At 46.0% G+C, this 15,787-nt stretch overlaps 1 protein-coding gene across 7 annotated transcripts in view; it reads left to right on the plus strand.

Annotated features, from left to right (window-relative positions):
* Positions 1-15,787, plus strand: part of LOC134342682 (protein CBFA2T1-like) — a 198,534-nt gene that overhangs the window by 131,629 nt on the left and 51,118 nt on the right. For all 7 annotated transcript variants that reach the window (XM_063041101.1, XM_063041094.1, XM_063041095.1 and 4 more), the window contains exon 5: positions 11,300-11,478. In XM_063041101.1, coding sequence (XP_062897171.1) covers positions 11,300-11,478 — 179 coding nt within the window. The remainder of the gene's footprint in view (positions 1-11,299; positions 11,479-15,787) is intronic.

Consider the following 15,787-nt stretch of genomic DNA (forward strand, 5'->3'; position numbering starts at 1 on the left):
GAGAGTGGCAAATCTGTGGAATTCATTCCCACAGACAGCTATGGAGGCCAAGTCATTGGGTACATTTAAAGTGGAAGTTAATAGGTTCTTGATTAGTAAGGGTATCAAAGGTTATGGGGTGAAGGTAGGAGAATGGAGTTGAAAGAGATAATAAATCAGCCAAGATGGAATGGGGGAGCAGACTCAATGGGCTGAATGGCCTAATTATCCTCCTGTGCCTAATGGTCCTATTACTCTGTGACTCTACTCCCAGGAACCAGGAAACAGTAAATGTTGTTATGTGTGCCACTGCAGTACAATTGGTTTAATGTTTAATAGCAAATTGAGATGTCCCCTCTATTTAAAAAGACCGACAATTCAATCTGCCTACTCATAGCTGAGATTAATTGGAGGGCTAATCTAATTGTTCATAAATGCAAATCCTCTGGCTTTGCCTCCAGGGTTTTTTGTCAAAAATTTGTTTTCTCACTGTGACAAAGCATAAGTATCTAAGGTGCATCAAGACTGCCGTTTCTAACAATGAACTCGCCTTGTTTTCACATCAGGATGTGATACGAATCGTCTGGATAGTCAGAGTTGTAGACATGATACTGCACTAAAACCCGCCCTGTCAACCCATCTTGTCCATGCCAACTGAAATGCCAAATCTGTGCTAATTGCATTTGCCATTTTAAGCCTGTATCCCTCTACACCAGGGGTTCCCTACCTCTAACCAAGGGATCCGTGGACCCTGGCTTAGGAACTCCTGCTTTATGTGCTGTACAATTACCTTCCCACACTCCGTTCAGAATGTTGTATTTACATCTGCCTCCACCACCTCCTCTGGCAGCTCATTCCATATACTCACTACTCTCTGAATGAAATACTTAGATCTCCGATGAACTCTCCCCTCTCCGCTTAAGCATGTGACCTCTAGTCACATAACATGCTGGAGGAGCTCAGCAGGTCAGGTAGCCTCAATGAAGGAAAAATAAGCAGTCAGCATTTCGGGCCAAGCCTCTCTTCAGGACTGAAACATAACCCGAAACGTTGACTGTTCATAGATGCTACCTGACCTGTTAATTTGTGTGTATAACGAAGGGTTACTAGGAAACAAGGGGTGTGAAGTAACGAGAAATTACTCTGTTACAGGAAGAGCACAGCTACATGGCACTATGGAATAACGGTGGAGTACAGAGGTAGTAGGGATTACAGTGTATTAAGGAATTATTGTGTATCAGAGACTCACTGATTCATGGCCAATGTACTGCAGAAGGATTTTCATAACATCTTCTGACTGAACGACTCAAGTTTCCTTTCCAGTACCTGCTGTGAGAAAAGCGTTTGTGTTTGTGAGAAAGGAAGAGGGAGATAGATTAGTTTTTGTTTGTTACATGTAGGTCAAAGTATCGAAACATATGATAAAATCCCATTGTTTTGTGTCAAGGATCGTTCTGGGAGAGCCTGCAAGTGTCACCATGTTTCCACACCATCATAGCATGCCTGCAATTTACTAACCCTGATCTGTACGCCTTTGGACTGTGGGAGGGTACTGGAGGAAACGCATACGGTCAAGGGGAGAATGTACAAAATCCTTACAGTCAGGGATGGGAATTGAACCCTGATCTTACAGCTGACTTTGTAAAGTATTGCGTTAACCACAATGCTACTGTGCTGCCCCCAGATAGATAGATACTCACTGCCCATTTAGGATTAAGGAATTGTTGAGTAGCAAGTGAGGATTGGAAGAGACTCACTGATGCATGGCTTGTTGGCATTTAGGGCAGCAATGAAGGTCCTCCATCTCTGTCTGTCCTTGGCTATCTTCATACCGTCACACACAGATGTAGAAGGATTCTTCATTGCTGTTTCTGTAATAGTTTTGTTTGTCCATTCAGGGTTGTTAGCCCTGAGCTGAGCCTCCAAAGCCAGAGGAATGGTGGACCATTCTTAGTCTGACCTTTGCCCTTTGCCCTGCTGGGCATGGGTTATCCTACCAAGAGCCAAAGCATGAAGCCCTGACTCCAGCCAACATAACTCCAGGTTGCTGAGGTACGCAAGCCTCCTAACTACACATGGTTGAGGTCACCTTGGAGGAGGCAGATGGAGAGAACATATTGAATTATTCACAATAAAAAAAAAACCGGACAAAGAGAAATCTGGATAAACAAGATATCTGGAGATAAATCATGCAAGAACAAACATCAGAATTAGCAGCCCCAATACTGACTGGTGTTGGCGTAAAATTCTCTCCACACCAGTTGACATGTACCTCATTCTCACTGTATGCATCCCCTAACACAGTTCAGATTTTAAAAAAAGACAATAGTAAATAATGACTTTCACATAGCAACATACACCATAGCCAACAAATTTGTTCCGATGTGCTGTTTTAATCTGAAACATGGCTGCCAAATTTATGCATAGCAAGTTCACTCAAAAGGTAATGTGTAAATGTTCAAATTAACCTGTGCTACATTCATTTGTGAAGACAGACAGGGAGATCAGCGTAATGACTACATCTGAAATATTGCCCCCTCACTTGTGTCACTTACCCTCCACCTGTTCTGCATGTTTTTGTGAAAAGGACACCGGAGTGGGACTTGAGCTCAGTGCAGATTCAGAGGATTGTGGAAAACTGGTTGCATTACAATGAACCCGCACTCTCAACCTTGGAGCACCCCCATACACCAGGGCACACATACAGCAAGACCTGTGTGCTCCGGGGCTCGCGCACACCGGGACTCAGGTACACTGAGGCTCCTGCACATGAAGAATCTCATACATCGAGTCACAGACAGTTCTCAGGAATGGAGCCCTATACGGGAGACCAACGACTCTTGCAAATATCTACAGATGCATTATGGAGAGCATTCTGACTGGCTGCATCACTATCTGATCTGGAGGCTCCAGTGTACAGGATCAGAATAAACTGCAGAGGGTTGTAGACTCAGTCAGGTCCACCGTGGGTACTAAACTCCCCACCCTCAACGACATCTTCAAAGGGCACTACCTCAGGAAGGTGCCATCCATCATGAAGGACATTGTCATCCAGGACATGCCCTCTTCTCATTACTACCATCAGGAAGAAGATTCAGGAGCCTGAAGACACACTCAATGTTTTGGGAACAGCTTCTTCCCTTCCTCCTTCAGATTTCTGAACGGTCCATGAACGCTCAAACCTTTGCTTATTTTTGCACTACCTTTCATATATATATATATTTTATTGTAATTGTTTAATGTTACACACTGTACTGCTGCTGCAAAACAACAGATTTCACCATATATGTCAGTGCCAATAAACCTGATTTTGAACGCTGCCGTAACCTGGGAACTACCTGTAGTGAAACGTAGATAAAAGCTGTTTTTGGAACCGGGAATGAGTGTTCTGGTTAGAAACCCACAGAGATTGCAAATTTCCTCTCAGAGACTTCCACCATTTTCTGCTCAGCATATTCATGATATTCCTTGATTTATATGTTAATTTTAAATGCCTTCAATTTTTATTGAAGAGATGGGGTTAAGTTTCCCTGTAGCAGCAAGGTTCCTCTGAGTCGTCTTGACTGAGCAACATTCATTGCAGGATCTGCTTTCCCAAGGGGGTAGAGATGGGGGTTGATGTCTGTGTGTGTGTGTCTCTGTTGCAAAGTGTAAGCGTGAAACCACACTGCGAACCATTTTTCTCGTGGAATTATCGCACACCATATGGGCACCATATCACTTAGTGGCAATCATTCGAATGGGAGAATTTTTTTTTGCTCGAAACGTTATCATCCACCCTCCAAGGGAAGAGTAAATGACAGGGACCATATGTGTTTGGATATTTGAGCTGATTGTTGAATGTGGGAAGCAGCTGGAAGAGCCTTCTCCTGATCCTGCCTTTCATTATACTAATGTAACCCTCTGACTCCCATTGCAGTCTGCAGTGTGTCAAATTGCTCACTGCAAAGATAATGGAAACCATTTCAATTACCGGGTCCACTGCTGACATTAGCACCAGTAAGACATTGCAAGCCATTCCGATCGACATTAGCCAGCTTTAATTGTCTTTGATTTTGCCGAGGGAAACTCACTGGAGTGCAGTTATTTGCATAATTCTTTAACCGGCTGTATGAGCAGAAACTTGAGCAAAGTTTGCAAGTGTTTATGTGTGTGTTTGTCTGTGTGAATGTGATTGTGTGTGTCTCTGTGCGTATGAATGTGTGTGTGTGTGTGTGTGTGTATTGCATTGATGTGTTGTGCACTTATGTTAGGGGCTCTGAGTATCTTTGTTTATTGGTGTGTGTGTGTGTGTGGGCATTTGAGACCACATGCATGTGGGTGTTTGTGTGTCTGTGTATATTTGTGTGTGTGTGTGTGTCTATGAGCGTGAGGGTATATGCACGTGCATGTCTTTTCCTTTATAAGATGCAGAGGGTTGTAAATTTAGTCGGCTCCATCTTGGGTACTAGCCTACAAAGTACCCAGGACATCTTCAGGGAGCGGTGTCTCAGAAAGGCAGCGTCCATTACTAAGGGCCTCCAGCCCCCAGGGCATGCCATCATCTCGCTGTTGCCATCAGTGAGGAGGTACAGAAGCCTGAAGGTACACGCTCAGCGATTCAGGAACAGCTTCTTCCCCACTGCCATCTGATTCCTAAATGGACATTGAACCCTTGGACACTACCTCACTTTTTTAATATATAGTATTTCTGTTTTTTGCACAATTTTTAATCTATTCAATATACATACGCTGTAATTGATTTAGTTATTTATTATTATTTTATTTTGTTTTTTCTTCTAACTTATGTATTGCATTGAACACATACCGGTGACAATAAATCTGATTCTGATTCGGAGACCATAAGATATAGGAGCCGAATTAGGCCATTTGGCCCATTGAGTCTGCTCTGCCATTTTATTATGGCTAATCCATTTTCTAACTAGCTCCAATTTTCTCCCCACATCTCCATTCTAAAAGGACGCCCCTCTATTCTGAGGCTGTGTTTTCTGGCTTAGAATCTCCCAACATAGGAAACACCTTCTCCACATCCACTCTACCAAGGCCTTTCACCATTTGTTAAAGATTCAATGAGGTCGCCTCTCAATCTTCTGAATTCTAGTGAATACAGGGCCAGAGACATCAAACACTCCTCATATGACAAGCCGTTCAGTCGTTTTCTTGAAGCTTCTTTGAACCTCCTCCAGTTTCAACAGATCCTTTCTAAAATATGGGGCCCAAAACTGCTCACAATATTCCAACTGAGGCCTCACCAGTGCTTTGTAAAGTCTCAGCTTTATATCCTTGTTTTTATGTTCTAATCTTCTGGAAGGCAAGTATAGTAAGGATGTTCTGTGAGGTGGCTGGTTTGCTGATTGATCACGCTGTTGGTGTCGGGACTGGTTCCTGGCAGAAGGATTACTGAGTGAAACTCGACACCGAGAGTACCTGCTGAGATGATAAGTTCCTTTGTGAACTCATTGCTGATCAACTGAAACTAGAGGTCCCTATGTAAGCTCTCTAATTACCCTCTGAGAGAGAGAAGGCAGAGCACTTCGAGTGGGCTAACATTCCCAGACATGAGGTAAAACCCATTCTGTTCAGTGCATGCGAGATTGATGTGATTTGGAGATGGGACCCAGGGAGGGGCCTGGGCATGAGACTGAGTGTGTTTCAGAGCTCAGAGGCTTCACAACCCCACCATTTAATTCACTGAGGCCAGGGAACGCAGGGTAGCTGGGAGACTCCTCGCCTTGCACACACTTGGGATCAGCCAACTTGCTCTCCCACCACCTTATTCTGGCTTCCTCCCCCTTCCTTTCCAGTCCTGATGAAGGATTTTGAACTGAAAAGTTGACTGTTTATTCCTCGCCATAAATGGTGCCTGATCTGCTGAGTTCCTCCAGTATTTGTGTGTGTTGCTCTATAAGTTACAATAAAAACATAAAAGAAGTAGTGCAAAAGATGAATAGTGAGGTTTTTGATTATGGGGTTATGGACTGTTCAGTAATCTGATGGCAGAGGGGAAGAAGCTATTCCCAAACCTTGTGTGCCTTCAGGCTGCTGTACTTCCTGCATGATGATAGTAACGAGAAGAGAACATGCCCTGAATGGTAAGGGTATCCAGGACATCTTCAAGGAGTGATGCCTCAAAAAGGCAATCCATCATTAAGGAATCCCCGTCACCCAGGTCATGCCCTCTTCTGATTGCTACCAATTACTCTGAAGACACACACTCAATAATGCAGGGGCAGCTTCTTTCCCTCTGCCATCCGATTTCTAAATGGACAATGAACCCATGAACACTACCTGACTACTTTTATTTCTATTTTTGCACTACTTTATTTAATTTGTGTGTGTATATGTGTATATATATATACACACACACACTCACTGTAATTCACAGTTTTTCCTCTATTATGTACTGCATTGAACTGCTGCCGCAAAGTCAATAAATTTCACGACATATACTGGTGCTACTCAATCTGATTCTGATTCTTTTGTGATGGATGACACCTTCCTGAGGCACCAACTTTTGAAGATGTCCTCTGAGATGGGGTGAGTTGTGCCCTTGAGGGAGCTGGCTGAGTCTATGATCCTTTGCACTGGAGCCTCCATACCAGGCGTTAGTACAACCAGCCCATGGTGTATCTGCAGAAATTTGCTGGAACCTTTAGGGGCAAACCAAATCTCCTCAAACTCCTAATGAAGCAGAGCTGCTAGTGGTCCTTCTCCATAATTGCATCAGTACGTTGGGCCCAGGATATATCCTCTGAGATACTGACACCCAGGAACTTAAAACTGCTCACCGTTGAGGAGGGCCTGAAGATAGAGATTGACCTTTTGGGGGCCCACACAGAAATGCCCTAAATAAAGTCTGGCAAAGAATCAGGAGTGGAGATGACATCAAGTATTTACAGGCTTTAACGTAAATAACAGCAGGGAGAGTCATGACAAGTGATTGGAGATTCTGTGTAACTGTTGTCTGAATCATACAGTTGAGCTAATAGCAGCCTCTCACCCGAGTAACAAGGTTGTGTATTTACTGCACTTTAACACACCCACTTGGTTACTTGTTGAGAATGGTGTGGCATTTTACATTTCACCATCATTTCTAAATTAGATCCTGAATCAGATTACACAGGTAGTTATGTAAAAGCGGTGTTAATATTGGCTGACCTGTTGCATAGAGTTCACATTGCTTATCAAAATAGATGGTGCTGGTGAATCCCAGCGACTTCTGGCCGATGGCCAAGGAAAAACAACTCAATACTTTGTTCATCTCTCTTTTTCTGGTAAATGATCACCACAAGCAATAGTCTGTACCTTTCTTTGGACTTGGAGGCAATTCAGTGTGACAGAACCAAGGTGAGGTAGTGGGCCCGGTGCTGACAGCGAGGAAGGCCCGAGCTTCGACCGATTTAAGTGCCAGGCCGGATCGGAAGCATCGGGCACAGACCGATTCAAGGTGGCAGAGTCCAGGCCTCAGAGCACACCAAAGTAAATGAACCCAACGTTTAGATAACGATTTAGGCACCAGGTTGAATTGTAAAGGTCAGATACAGGCTGAATCAAAGCTGCAGGGTCCAGGCCCCACAGCATACCAGACAACTGAACCCGATGCCTGGATGATGATTTAGGCACCGGACCGGGATGTCAGGGCCTCAGGTGAGAGAAGGGCTGGTTCAGCTTACTGCTCTGTGACACTCACTCAGCTCTGCGCTGAGCTAAGGGTCTGTACACAAACGAGAAAATCTGCAGATGCGGGAAATCCAAGCAACACACACAAAATGCTGGAGGAACTCAGCAGGCCAGCCAGCATCAATGGGAAAGAGAACAGTCGACATTTTGGGCCGAAATCCTTCAGCAGGACTGGAGAAAAAAAGATGAGGAGCAGAGTTAAAAGGTGGGTGGGGGGGGAGAGGGGAGAGGGAAGCACAAGCTGAAAGGTGAAACCAGGAGGAGGAGGGGGAAATAAAGAGCTGAGAAGTTGATTGGTGAAAGAGATACAGGGCTGGAGAAGGGGGAATCTGATAGGAGGACAGAAGGCCATGGAAGAAAGAAAAGGGGGGAGGAGCACCAGAGGGAGGCAAGAGGCAGGCAAGGAGATGAGGTGAGAGAGGGAAAAGGGGATGGGGAATGGTGAAGGAGAGAGGGGGACCATTACCCTTGAGAAATTGATGGTCATGCCATCAGGTTGGAGGTGACCCAAATAGAATATAAGGTGTTGCTCCTCCAACCTGGGTGTGGCGTCGTCACGACAGTAAAGGAGGCCATGGATTGACATATCGGAATGGGAATGGGAAGTGGAGTTAAAATGATGGGCACTGGGAACTTCTGGTAATGCCCCCCCTTCACCATTCTCCATCCCCTTTTCCCTCTCTCACCCTTTTCTCTTTGCCTGCCCATCACCTCCCTCTGGTGCTGCTCCCCCCTTTTCTTCCATGACCCTCTGTCATCAACTTCCCTCCCCTCCCCCCACCTTTTAAATCTACTCCTCCGTTTTTTTTCTCCAGTCCTGCCGAAGAGTCTCGGTACAATACATCGACTGTACTTTTTTCCATCGATGCTGCCTGGCCTGCTGAGTTCCTCCAGCATTTTGTGTGGGTCTATAGATAGACTGTCTTTCAGTTCAGAACGCTATTTGCTTGCGTTTATTGTTTGCATGATTTGTTTTTTTTCCCTCTGTGCATTGGTGTTTGATGGTTGTTTCTTTTATGGGTTCTGTAGGGTTTCTTTGTTTCATGGCTGCCTGTAAGGAGACAAGGTTATATAACGTATACCTACTTTGATAATAGATAAACTTTGAAGTTTTGAACTTTGATGTGGGTGGTATGTGTGAAGAAGCCAGTTCTGTCTCATTTCATCCAGAGTTTTGCTTGGAGGGGCCTCGTTAATAATTCTGGGATCTTCCCCCTTCATCCACACATTCCCCCACCACAGGCCAGGATTTAATCCTTCGATTGTTGATTACAGGAGGAAGACACTGAAGATCTGTGAGCCAAGCTTCATTCAGGGATTGGAGATGAAGAGGGCCAGTAGCTTTAAATTCCCTGGTGTTATCATTCCTGGGTCCAGCACATAAACGCCATCACGAAGAAGGCACAACAGCACAACTCTTCGAAGACTGCATAGGTTCAGCATGTTACCTAAAATTTTGACAAACTTCTATAGATTCTATAGGGCAGAGTATCCTAACTGGTTGCAATTCAGCCTGGTATGGAAACACCAATGCACAGGAATGGGAACGTCTGCAACAAATGGTGGATACAGCCCAGTCCATCACAGGTAAAGTCCTCCACACCATTGAGCACATCTGCAAGAAGCCCTGCCACAATAAAGCAGCGTCCATCATCAAGGACCCCCTCCATCCAGGCTGTGCTCTTCCCACTGCTGCCATTGACAAGGATGTACAGGAGCGGTTAGCTCACATATCAGGTTCAGGAATCATTTTTACACTTCAGCTACTGGGCTACTGAACTGACATGAATAACTTCACTCACCTTAACACTGAACTGGTTCCATAGCCTACAGACTCACTTTCAACTCCTGTCCTCAGTATTACTAATTTATATATCTTATTTGCACTATTTGTCTTCTTTTGCATATTGGTTGTTTGATGTTTTTTATTTATGTGTAGTTGTTCACAAATATTATTGTATTTCTTTATTTTCCTGTAAATGTCTGCAGAAAAAATCTCAACATAGTAAATGGTGGCTTATACTTTGATAATGGGCGGTGGGGTAGAGATACGTCTCTACCGAAGGAGCTGTAAGGAGCTCCTTCCCTCCGCTAACCTGCAGCTCACCCTTGGGCAAGGAGTAGCACCAGCTTAGCCCTCCAATCAGGGTCACGTAAAGCGATGGGAGTAGATGGTGGTTGGTTGTATGAGCAGCTTGGTTATGCGACCAGACACCAGGCAGACAATCTCTGAAGAGGATTGATAATGGCTGGGGGTCACCCATCTTGTAAAGACACTGCCCAGAAGAACGCAATGACAAACCACTTCTGTAGAAAAATTTGCCAAGAACAATCAAGATCATGAAATGACCAATTGACCATGATTGCCCGCGTCCTATGACATGGCATGTAACGAATAAACAAAGGGTAGAGATAGGGTAAGTGCATGCAGGCTTTTCCCACTGACGTTGCCAGGACTTGAGGACCTGAATTACAGGGAAAGGTTGAATAAGTTGGGACCTATTCCACAAAGCGTTACAGAATGAAGGGAGATTTGATAGAGATATACAAAATTGTGAAGGGTATAGATAGGGTGAATGAGATCAGGCTTTTTCCACTGAGATTGGGTGAGACCAGAACTAAAGATCATGGGTTAAGGGTGAAAAGTGAAATGTTTAAGGGGAATATGAGGACGAACCTTTTCACTCAGGGGTGAGAGTGTGGTATGAGCTGCCAGCTGAAGTGATGGGTGCGAGCTCGATTGCAACGCTTAAAGGAAGTTTGGGTGGGTACATGGACGGGAGGGGTATGGGGGGCTTTGGTCTGGGTACGGGTCAATGGGACTAGGCAGAATAACAATGTGGCACGGGCTAGATGGGCCGAATGGTCTATTTCTGTGCTGTAGTGCTCTATGTGGAAGTGTGGACAATGCTGGACGGGTCAGCAGTTTTGGCTGCTGCCCAACAGAATAATAATGATCCAAGCTCATTGGTCTAGATTGGCAGCTGGTCTGGCAACCACTCCATTTTACAGACTTCCCCTGGCCTTCCCCGTCTTTTATCTCTGACCAGTGCACCAGTCACACCATCTTCCGAGAACTCTGCATTCCTCAGGCTCTGCCTTCCTCCACATTGCTGTTTTAATTGTTCCCCCATAGCCAGCTGTGCCTCCAGCTCTCTGGGCCCTGCAGTTCTTCTTCTTAAAACTTGTACTTGTTTTTTTATTTATGGATATAGCCATTCAGAAATCTGGTGGCGGAGGGGAAGAAGCTGTTGATAATTGTAGAGTGTAGGTCTTAAGGCTCCCGTGCCTCCTCCCTGATGATAGTAACGAGGAGGAGGCACGCCCTGGATGGATGCTGTGTTCTTGAGGCTCTGTTTCTTGAAGATGTCCTCAGTGGTGGGGAGGGTTGTGTCTGTGATGGAGCTGGCTGAGACTACAACCCTTTGCATTGGGCATGTTGGAGGCTCCACATCAGGCTGTGATGCAACCAGTTAGAACGCTCTCCACCATACATCTGTAGAAATTTGCAAGAGTCTTCAGTGACATGCCAAATCAGATGTAAGCATTAAAGGCTCTACATAAATGCAGTGGAGGTACCTGGGCGTGCGTGGTGTCCGACCGCGGTGAATCACGGTGTGGTCTTTCTCTCCTTCACCAGGCCAACTTGCCCCTGCTCCAGCGGGAACTGCTGCACTGCGCGCGCTCTGCCAAGCAGACGCCAGCTCAGTACCTGGCCCAACACGAGCACCTGCTGCTGAATGCCAACGCCACATCCCCGGTCAACTCTACCGACCTGCTGGAGGTGAACGAGAACGGGAAGAGGAGCAGCCCAGAGAGGTAAGTCCGGTCCCCGCTGACGCTGACCGACGTGCCCACTGGCGTCCTGCTGTCCATACAGCTCAAGACGAGGATGAGATGTATTTGGTTATACCATGTTGTTGCTATTCTCCAGGCAGAAAATGTTGCAAAAACTCAGCAAAAGCATCTAATTTGCACCTCTCTTCTCCCAGTTCTGATGAAATTTTGACTTTGTCTCTTTTTAGAACATGGGAGGGGTATGGAGAGTTATAGTTCAGCTGCAGGTCAATGGGACTAGTCAGATTTATGGTTCAGCATGGAAGAGATGGGCCAAACGTCCTGTTTCTGCACTGTAGTGTTCTATGACTCTATAACACAGAATATAGAACAGTATAGCCCAAGAACAGACCCTTTGGCCCACAATGTTGTGCTGACCCAATTGAACTATTAATTAGAACTCAACATTATCACACCGGGACAGATCCTTCGGCCCACAATGTTGTGCTGACCCAATTGAACTATTAATTAGAACTCAGAACATTTATCACACCGGGACAGATCCTTCGGCCCACAATGTTGTGCCCAACCAATTAAACTAGTAATTGGAATATAGAACAGTATAGCCCAAGAACAGACTCTTCGGCCCACAATGTTGTGCTGACCCAACTGAACTAGTAATTAGAACTCAGAACATTATCGCACCAGGACAGACCCTTCGGCCCACAATGTTGTGCTGACCCAGTTGAACTAGTAATTCGAATATAGAACAGTATAGTACAGGGACAGACGCTTCAGCCCACAATGTTGTACCCAACCAATGAAGCTAGTTTTAAATGCCTAGCCAAACTAATCCCTCCTACCTACATAATGTCCATATTCTTCCATTCTCTGCTCATTTCTGTGCGTGTATGTGTCTTTCTATCAGCCTCTCAAGCGCCTCTGTGCAAAAACATGCCCCGCACATCTCCTTTGAGCTTATCCCTCCCACCCTAAACAGGAGAGTAGCGGGTAGCGCCACGCGTCACAGCACCGGTGATTGCAAGTTAGGGGTTCAATTTCCGCCACTGTCTGTAAAGGAGCTTGTATGTTCTCCCCGTGACCACATGGGATTTCTTCTGGGTGCTCCAGTTTCCGACAAACGGGTTAGGGATAGTAAGTTGTGGGCATGCGATGTTGGCGCTGGAAACGTGGCGACACTTATAGGCTGCTCTGCACAATCCTCGCTGAATTGATTGGACACAAATGATCCATTTCACTGTATGTGACATACAGTGCTTGAGTCTGTGGTAAAGAAGGCAAATGCAATGCTTGCATTTATTTCAAGGGGGTTAGACTATAAAAGCAAGGAGATAATGCTGAGCCTTTATAAGACACTAGTCAGGCTGCACTTGGAGTATTGTTAACAGATTTGGGCCCTTTATCTCAGAAAGGATGTGTTGTCATTGGAGAGGGTCCTGAGGAGGTTCACAAGGATGATTCCGGGAATGAAGGGGTTAACATATGAGGAGTGTTTGGCAGCTTTGGCCCTGTACTCACTGGAATTTAGAGGAATATATGGGAGATCTTCATTGAAACCTACTGAATGTGAAAGGACTAGATAGGATGGATGTGGAGAGGATGTTTCCTATGGTGTGGGTATCCAGAACTAGAGGGCACAGCCTCAAAATTGAGGGGCAACCTTTTAGAACAGAGCTAAGGAAGGATTTTTTTTCGCCAGAGAGCAGTGAATCTGTGGAATGCTCTGCCACAGACTGCGGTGGAGACCAAGTCCATGGGTATATTTAAGGCAGAAGTTGATAGTTTCCTGATCGGTCAGAGCGTCAAAGGATATGGCGAAAAGGCAAGTGTATGGGGTTGAGTGGGATCTGGGATTGGCCATGATGGAATGGCGGAGCAGACTTGATGGGGTGAATGGCCTAATTTTGCTCCTATGTCTTATGGTCTTAAGTTTCCTGTAACCTGTGTCACAGTAGTGTAGTCGTTAGCACAGCACTTTACAGTACCAGGGACCCGGCTTCAATTCCTGCCATTTTGTATGTTCTCCTCGTGAACCATGTTGGTTTCGTTAGGGTGCTCCAGTTTCCTTCCACAGTCCAAAGAGGTACCAGTTGGTAGGTTGATTGGTCATTGTAAATTGTCCCATGATTAGGCTAGGATTAAATTGGGGGATTGCTAGGCAGCGTGGCTCAAAGGGCTGGAAGGGCTGATCCCCTCCTGTATCTCAATAAAATCAATAAAAATAAGATAAAGCTCATCTTTACATCTTGAAGATTTAAAGGAGACCTGAGAGATGAATGTTGTTACACAGAGGTTCGTGAGTGCCTGCAATGAGCTGTCAAAGGACTTGGCTGAGGCAGGTGGAATTGCACCATTTAAGAGCCATTTGAATAGGTACATGGAGAGGAGGGGTTTGGGGCCAAACACAGGCAGCTGGGACTTGCAGGGAGGATGCTGCAGTCAACATTCACCAGGTGGGCTGAAGGGCCTGTTTCTATCCTCTGACTCTTTGAAACAATGAAGTCTAGACTCCTTCTTCTTCTGGGAGAAAATTGTTTTATCGCCTCCCTTCTAACTCTTGTCTAGACATAGTCATAGTCATACTTTATTGATCCCAGGGGAAAGTGGATTTTTATTACAGTTGCTCCATAGATAATAAATAGTAATAAAACCATAAATAGTTAAATAGTAATATGTAAATTATGCCAGGAAATAAGTCCACGACCAGCCTATTGGCTCAGGGTGTCTGACCCTCCAAGGGAGGAGCTGTAAAGCTTGATGGCCACAGGTGGGAATGACTTCCTATGACGCTCTGTGTTCCATCTCAGTGGAATGAGTCTCTGGCTGAATGTACTCCTGTGCTCAACCCTTCTTGCAGACAGCCTCAGTGTTCTTTGACCAGTTCAGTTTATTGTCAATTCGTATCCCCAGGTATTTGTAATCCTCCACCATGTCCATCCTGACCCCCTGGATGAAAACAGGGGTCACCGGTACCTTAGCTCTCCTCAGGTCTACCACCAGCTCCTTAGTCTTTTTCACATTAAGCTGCAGATAATTCTGCCCACACCATGTGACAAAGTTTCCTACCATAGCCCTGTACTCAACGTCATCTCCCTTGCTGATGCATCCAACTATGGCAGAGTCATCAGAAAACTTCTGAAGATGACAAGACTCTGTGCAGTAGTTGAAGTCCGAGGTGTAAATGGTGAAGAGAAAGGGAGACAAGACAGTCCCCTGTGGAGCCCCAGTGCTGCTGATCACTCTGTCGGACACACAGTGTTGCAAGCACACGTACTGTGGTCTGCCAGTCAGGTAGTCAAGAATCCATGACACCAGGAAAGCATCCATCTGCCTCGCTGTCAGCTTCTCCCCCAGCAAAGCAGGGCGGATGGTGTTGAACGCACTGGAGAAGTCAAAAAACATGACCCTCACAGTGCTCGCTGGCTTGTCCAGGTGGGCATAGACACGGTTCAGCAGGTAGACGATGGCATCCTCAACTCCTAGTCGGGACTGGTAGGCGAACTGGAGGGGATCTGAGTGTGGCCTGACCATAGGCCGGAGCAGCTTCAGAACAAGTCTCTCCAGGGTCTTCATGATGTGGGAGGTCAACGCCACTGGTCTGTAGTCATTGAGGCCGCTGGGGCGCGGTGTCTTCGGCACAGGGACGAGGCAGGACGTCTTCCACAGTACAGGAACCCTCCGGAGCCTCAGGATCAGGTTGAATACATGGCGAAGTACTCCACATAGCTGAGGGGCACAGGCTTTGAGCACCCTGGTACTGACACCATCCAGTCCTGCAGCCTTGCTTGTGTTGAGACCTTTCAGCTGTCTTCTCACCTGTTCAGCTGTGAAGCCCACCATGGTGGTTTTGTGTGGGGGAGGGGTATAGTCATGACAGCAGGGTGGGGGACTGTGAGGAGGGGTAGGAGGGGAGAGTGGAATATGTGTTGGTTGGGGGCCGACAACAGATGGCTCATATGAGGGATGGGCAGGGGCCACAATGTCAAATCTGTTAAAGAACAGGTTAAGTTCATTGGCCCTGTCCACACTGCCTTCAGCTCCTCTATTGCTAGTTTGCCGGAACCCAGTGATGGTCCTCATCCCACTCCAGACCTCTCTCATGTTGTTCTACTGGAGTTTCCACTCAAGCTTCCTCCTGTACCTGTCTTTAGCCTCCCTGATCCTGGCTTTCAGGTCCCTCTGTATTGCCCTCAGCTCCTCCCTATTTCCATCTCTAAACGCCCTCTTTTTAGCGTTCAGGATGTCTTTAATGTCCTCTGTTACCCATGGCTTGTTATTTGAATAACAAAGGACAGTTCTTGTGGGAACATTGCAGTCCACACAGAAGTTG

Source organism: Mobula hypostoma, chromosome 2 (genome assembly GCF_963921235.1).
Source record: "Mobula hypostoma chromosome 2, sMobHyp1.1, whole genome shotgun sequence".
Lineage (NCBI taxonomy): Eukaryota > Metazoa > Chordata > Chondrichthyes > Myliobatiformes > Myliobatidae > Mobula > Mobula hypostoma.